The sequence below is a fragment of the Centruroides sculpturatus genome, unplaced genomic scaffold (genome assembly GCF_000671375.1).
Source record: "Centruroides sculpturatus isolate CEXI.00-Female unplaced genomic scaffold, Cexi_2.0 scaffold45, whole genome shotgun sequence".
Classification (NCBI taxonomy): Eukaryota; Metazoa; Arthropoda; class Arachnida; order Scorpiones; family Buthidae; genus Centruroides; species Centruroides sculpturatus.
This window is the reverse complement of record NW_019384310.1, coordinates 826733-833954: the sequence shown is the minus strand read 5'-3', so window position 1 is coordinate 833954 and position 7222 is coordinate 826733. Positions and strand designations below refer to the sequence as shown.

Genomic DNA, 7222 nt, shown 5'->3' with positions numbered 1-7222 from the left:
TGTATCTTCATTGCTTAGCTATGGTGGTGGAATAGTGCACATTGAAAATCCAGCACATTCCTAAATCTTGAATGCATACAAGGTCTGTTCAAAAAGTATCGGACCTTATTTTTTTCCGCGTAAACCAATGATGCGAGAGAGGCCTCCTTCGGTGGAGTTGTGGAGGGGACAGTNTTAAAATATTATTTTGTTATTACAAAATTTCCTGCCAGTCTACAAAATTTTTTATGGACTAACAGCAAATTTCCATACACCTGTCCATGAACCCAAGGTTGAAGAATACTGGCATATATGATACAAGAATTTTTAAAAACAGATAAGACACAGTTTGAAATCATGTGTCTTATTTGTGAATTATAATAAAGATTCTGAATTTAACTAATTTACTATGTTTTCATAATACATAAATTACAGAAATAACATAACTACTTACATGGCTTACTTAAATAACCAAATTTATACATGGTTTCCATAAAAACAACATCACTAAATATGGAGCGATCTAGTACTACTCCTTGACCTGCATAACATCAAAAAATTTTTTCGTCAAAAAGTTGAAAAAAAATATATATACACATATAATATTGTTAATGTAAATCAAATAATATAAGTTTTATTAAATATTAACACTGTTCAATGTTCAAGTAAAATTATTATCCAAACATTATATTCTAAATATGGATACATTTTCTACTTATATAAATTATAAGATTAAAATAAATTGAGTTAATTAACTTCATAAAAAGTTATTTAGATTATTAAATATAAAAAATTAAATTAATATTTCTAACAGCTGAAAAAGTAAAAATATGAAGACTTATTAAAGTATTGTCATTATTAATTAATGTACAGGGCATCCACTTAAACATCTATCCAAGGACAAAAGATATCTTTCCACATTGAACAGTTATTTGCATGTGGTGCAGTTGGTTTATAAATAGGATCTATTTATAAACAAGATTCTCCAAGACTGCTTTATTTCCCCTAAACATCATTTGAGCAATGGAAATATTCTGAACCCCCATGATTGCCACCCTTAAGTAACAAACAAAATATACAACCCATATAAAAATCAGAAGAAAAAATAAAAAAGTTATTTATAAATACATAGATTTTTTACAAAAAGATTTAAATGAACACAAATTAAATGTAATAAATGACAAAATTATGCACATTCATATTATGATAAAAGAATGATGTGAAACATTAACCTAAAATTAGGAGGATGCAAACAAGATAAATTTCAAATTACATGAGTAGAAACAAGAACAATAATAAATATTAACAATAATATATGTAACTATAATGCATCATTTTTAAATCATCCCTTAGTTTTCATAGGATGAAAATAATTATTTATGTATAAAACAAATATTTTATAAAAAGTGATGTATTAATAATTAACATATGAAAACAGAAAAATTATGAATAACATTTTGTCTCAAATAAGATTTAATTCAAATTATTGCTAATTGAATGTAATAATGTCTATTATGTTTGAGGCATATCATTCCTAAATGCATCTTATCCACTTTCACTTAATTTTCAGTATTCAACAAAATCTTTCAAAGCTTGAAATTTGACAATGCAACATTGGTTTATAAATCAACATGTAGAATGGACATAATGTCACTATAAGCCAATGGGATTATAATTTCTACAAAGAATTGGGAAGATGTTAAAGTTTATAAGATGGATAAAACAAGTTGGATTACTTGAAAATACTTTCAAGTATGGATAAGACACAATCTGAAATGTCATTCAATTTTCTACAGTAAATTTTTATGCTATAAGCTTGTTTTTAAAAATGAAAACATTTTATGACAATAGTGACAGTGTCATAGTTAGGGTCATTGGTGCCCAANTGACTCCAAAATGCATTAATATTTTATAACCGACACGATACTCGAATTGTAAATAAATGCATCTGATTTAAATTAATTGAAGTTTTAAGTCTTCTCCCATTTGAATATCGAAATTGGAACATTTAAACAAATTTAAAGTATTTAATTTTGTTGTTTTTGCTCCAAGCAATTAATTAACGAATAATTTTGTCGATTCATACCGTTTACAACATTTATCAAAGGAACGATATCTGTTTTTATCTAAACTTTTCCACAAACAAAGCTACCACTCGAATTGAAAAGCCCTCTAAACCTGCTGTCGAGTGAGTCTAGAAAATAGGTCAAATAACTTGTTTCTAATCGCTGTCTACATTGTGGCAGGTGAGAAACACCATCTCTGCAATGAAATTTTTCTGAACAGCAGTCTACCCGATCTGTAAACCGTTGTCGGCCTCTAAACGTTGTCTCTGCAATCAACTGATTGTCATCTAAAAAAAGAAAATACTTGTGATCTAATTTTTACTTCTATAAAATTTAACATTAGGATTAAATAAGTTATTTTTCTTTAATGGCAACACTTGATAATAGCATCAATTCCATATGTTAACAAAAGATATACAGTAGAACAACATCAATTATCCGAATACTGATCAACCAAAACATTGGTTAACGCATTCAGTCAACCAAAGAATTGGTTAACCGAAAGCGTTCCAGTCAGCAAATTTAAATTTCCATTAGTGCTGTGGTGCTGCAATATTTGGCTATGTCTTGGGCTACTCCAATATTATTTTTGTTGGTGTGTGTGTTTTAGATGGCAGCACTGGCGCGACCATGAGAGGGCACTTAAGGACGTGCCAGGATTTGAATGAATTTCAACACGGGATAGGTTAATATATTTTTTCGTACATAATCAGTTATCCAAACAACCCCAGTCCCGAATTGTTTAGAATAACTGATGCGCTACTGTAACTTTTTTTCCAAGATACCACTGCAAAATGCTACAATGCAAATGTCATTAATTCAAAAGTAATAATAAATGACACTTTTAGCCCACGACTATAAATTAGATAGAGTTAGTTAACCTAATAAATAGGATTTAACAATTTGGAAGGCTTATCACACAGAGGCCAACTTCAAATGTTAAATCCTATTTATTAGGTTATCTAACTGTGTCTAATTCAAAAGTAGACACTGAATAGTCAATATTTATTTAAATTAAAATTTAATTACAAATATTCATTATTTGTACATAGTTAATACATATATGAATTTGCACATATAATTCCTTTATGAAAATTCCACTATCTAGAATATCATCATCACTATCTGCAAATATCATCATTTTTGATAATTTGTCACCTTCTCAGTCCACATTAAGTCAAGTTTGAGGGACTCTACTGTAGTGCATTTTCATAGGTATAAAATTGCATTGGCAAATGATCTCTTAATATACTTATTTTTTATCATTATTTTCAGTTAATTATATCAACAGACTGACAGAAGTGTTTAAAGAAATGGAAAATGAAACTGCTAAGTGAAGTTGCACAAAATAACTATCAAATTGGCATCTCTGCAGAATATTTACTCCATGAAAATGAAGACACTTATTTTTACAATAAATGTTTTGGCAAGTCAGTTGCTCATTGAACTCTACATGCTATATATTAGGTAAACTGTCAAAATCTAAATTTCAATGCATCTCATTAAAGTATCACATTTCTATCATATTCTTTTGTATCAATCCCAGCTGGCATTTTGTCATTCTAATTATTCAATCTCTTTTTTAAAAGATTGACAGAATAATAAATATTTACATTTTGTTTATTTGAATAAAACAAGCTAATTAAAGACAACAGAAATGTGAAATTTAAGAAAGTGATTGTGCATATCCCAAAAATAAATGGTGTATTGGCCAAAATCTGTAATTAAATGATTTATTAAATACTAAAATGCTGTCAATCCTGATATAAGAGAAAATGTCAATATCACTTTCTCAAAAAAAAATTAATTTATATTTTTAATGTTAAAAATTTATTATGCTTTTAATACTTCTTGTATTTCATATATTTATAAGTTCTTATTTATTTTGAATTAAGATTACATTTTTTTTTTGTTTTAAATTTGAATTAAAAATATGTTTCAATTTAAATTTGGAAAAAAAAGGATAACTTGCCAATGATTTTCCTTTTTTTTTTAATTCTGTATATATATATATTTTAAATATTAATTCTTGTGTTTTTATCATTGTTAAAAAACTGTTATAATTCCTAGAGCCCTCTTTAAATTAAAAATTTAAAGTGTGTTCTTTTGAAACATTCTTTATTCTTGGTTTAATTTCAGCAAACTGAAGAAATCTGAAATAAACTGGTCTTTAAATATTTTAATTTTACCATTTTGTTGTTCATTTTGTTTACAACATTGCCTTTGAATGAATTTAAGTTCACTAATTACATAAATTTATGTGAAATCCAAACATTGCATCTATAATGATTTTCCATTTTTCTAAGTCACATAATACTAATTCATAGATGCTTCCATAAGTATCCCCAATAGGAGCATGGATACCCAACTAGTATGATCAAGGACTTTAAAGGAAATTAATACAAAGTTATACAGCCATTAGGAAAGAAAACACGAAACCATACATACGGGGAATCCCATCAGAAAGCATCCACAAACTCGTAATACACGGACTAGATGACGATCTTCCAGAATATAAAAACCAAATGATTTTCCTTTCGTGTTACTATTTTATAGTTAGATTGCAATACAATACTACTTATTTAAAGTAATCACAAAAAAATAAATATTTATTCTATTTTTGAATGCATTAAACATCGAAATATCCAAATTTTGAAATTTTCTTAGTAAACAAACGGAACCAACGCCGGCCGTACAAATGCCAAAAATTTTCTACGACAATAAACTCTTCTCCGTTCCGTTTGCCTTAAACGACAATACTCCGCATCCTCACTCGACAATACACGTGCATTTTGATATTTTAGTCATTTTTTAGTTTAGTAAGTAGCGCACGGAGACAATTGAGCCGACTTTCTTTATAAAGGTATTTTAACTTGTAGATTAATATCTAAAAAATAACGATGATCTTAACAGATATACTTGCCAGTATTGAGTAAATGAGCCATAGCATCCAGATACTGTTCAAATCTCAGGGCATACATAGAAATCTGAAACTTGGCAACATTACTATTAGTAGGATCTTCGTAGAATTTCTTAACATCAAAACTTCTGCAACGAGGAGGTAATTTATCATCTAATTGTCTTAGGTCGTAGCCGTATTTGTTAATATAAAGACGGTCCATGGTCGGTTCTGGAAAGTATTTCATATCGAGTTCATCAGCGAGAGAGGAAGCAAATGTCGACTTTCCAGCTGCAATGGGACCGTCTACAACGATTATTTTAGTATTTTCATCGAATCTATCCATTGTATTATCAATCCAACCGTGCCAAAACTTATATTTTTTCGTCTCGTACGGCCAAGGTTTAGGTCTAACATAATTAATATCTCTCATCTGTTTGCTACATATAGAACGTTTAGCGATAGAAATAAATGCTAATTGGGTGTTTCGTAACTTTATATTATTTGCTAGGCCGGCAAAGCGACCTATTATCATCTTAAAATTGGACATTTCCCACCTTCACACTCGATTTCCACGGATTACTTTTGATCTTGAAGAAGCGCCACCTGAAAGTTTTTAATCTGTAACAAATTTTTAAAACGTATTAATATATTTTTCTAAAGATTGTAATAAACGTATTTTAAAGTTGTATTATAATAATAATAATAATCTAATTTTTTATTTTTTAATTAAAATTTATTGGTGAACGATTGAAGAATTTATTTTTCTCGAATTTTGATTCCGTGTTTTATAACTGTTCTGGCGCATTTTTAACGCCCATTATGGATTCGATAAGTCCCACAACGAGAGAGGCGGGATGATAAGACATGTGGCCCGGCGTTTACGGATTAAACCACTTATAAAAATTTGAGGCTCTGCCGTCGACGCAAAAGCGGATCTCTCAAAATGACAGACTGGTACTGTACTTTTAAAACGTCATTTATTCGGACGGCCAAGCGGTTAAGGTGGCAGCCTACAGCTCTGGCGGACCCGAGATCGAATCCGGACGGGTCGAAAAATCCCCAGGAATTTTTCGGGGGTGATCCGTTCGGATATGTCGGCCCCGTCCCTCACCACCCGGTCGCTCCATTGTGGGGCTTGCTAATAGAGTTCTTCTTAGTGCCCACAGAGTGACGAGTTAAAAAAAAAAAGTCATTTATTCGAGCGTCTAACGTCCCTCCCACTATTAGAACTTATTTCCTCAATTCAAGCGTTCCCAGATTGCGCAGATTTGCTATAAAGTACCCTAAAATTTCGTAGATACAGTAGAACCTCGAAAACTCGACCTAATGTGGACCGAAGGGTGGCCGAGTTATCGGGAATGGGGTTAAAAAAAATAAGTACGAGTATTTCCTCAGAAAATACTGTACTGTACTTGTACAGTATTTACTCGTACAGAATATAACAGAGAATAAACTGCCCAAATACCCTTAAACAAAGGAAAAGTACGTCCTTTATGAAGGCATAGAGCCTTTACTACATGAAAATGAAAATTAATGAATAACACTGTGTACAGTAATTTACCTGATAAGACAGACCTCAGAAAAATACTTTGAGAGCTTTTATACTTTTATAAAGCTGTCTATAATGAAAATTAATTAACTAAGGATTTTTTCGCCCTGCCAAGGTGTGGACCAGTTATCCGGAGTGCTAAGTTATCGAGGGACGAGTTTTCGAGGTTCTACTGTATTATCATTTTTGAAAGCAGAAAATTTCTTAGTATAATTATTAAAAATAACGGATTTATAGCTCGAGTATTTAAGGCAATCATTTGACTATGTATCTATACATTATGAGGCTTCAGGTTTAATATACAAAATATATTTAAGGTGTGTTTCAAATTTATACGGACACGAAAAAATTAAAGTGAAACCCAAATTTGCTGCATTAAGTGACAAATGTTTTATTAAAAATAGCATGGATTTACTTGTTTCCACACTGCAAAATAAGAATTTTAATCAAGCATTAACATTTTGTCACTGAAAATAATATTTTTGAAAATTTTGTACAAAAAAACTGTTACATATTTATCCGGACAGGCACTTATTTCATGAATTAAATAGAATATTGTTTAGTTTCAAGCATTGAAATATACAAATCAGCTTACATATCTAATTGTAATACAAATTCTTTATGTTGTTCAACGTTCTAAAATGGGTAGAACAAAGAATTTATCTGATTATGAAAAAGAGCAGATTGATGCCTATAAATCACAAGGCAAGTCAATAAGAGAAATTG

The 7222-nt window shown here is 30.1% G+C and overlaps 1 protein-coding gene across 1 annotated transcript; it reads right to left on the bottom strand.

The window, feature by feature from the left end:
• Positions 1-425: 425 nt before the first annotated feature.
• Positions 426-5564, bottom strand: LOC111621565 (NADH dehydrogenase [ubiquinone] 1 alpha subcomplex subunit 10, mitochondrial-like). Its single transcript, XM_023363749.1, has 2 exons — positions 4969-5564; positions 426-520 (listed from the first exon to the last, which is right to left on the bottom strand). Exons 1-2 carry the CDS (start codon positions 5492-5494, stop codon positions 426-428), a joined length of 621 nt encoding a protein of 206 aa, XP_023219517.1. The 5' UTR covers positions 5495-5564.
• Between the last annotated feature and the right edge of the window lie 1658 nt (positions 5565-7222).

Excerpts from the sequence above, each read along its gene's own strand:
- LOC111621565 (XM_023363749.1), bottom strand. The coding sequence starts at position 5,494 with ATGTCCAATTTTAAGATGATAATAGGTCGCTTTGCCGGCCTAGCAAAT. Across the intron at positions 521-4,968 it reads GGCTCATTTACTCAATACTG|GTCAAGGAGTAGTACTAGAT; the intron begins GCAAGTATATCT and ends GATGTTATGCAG.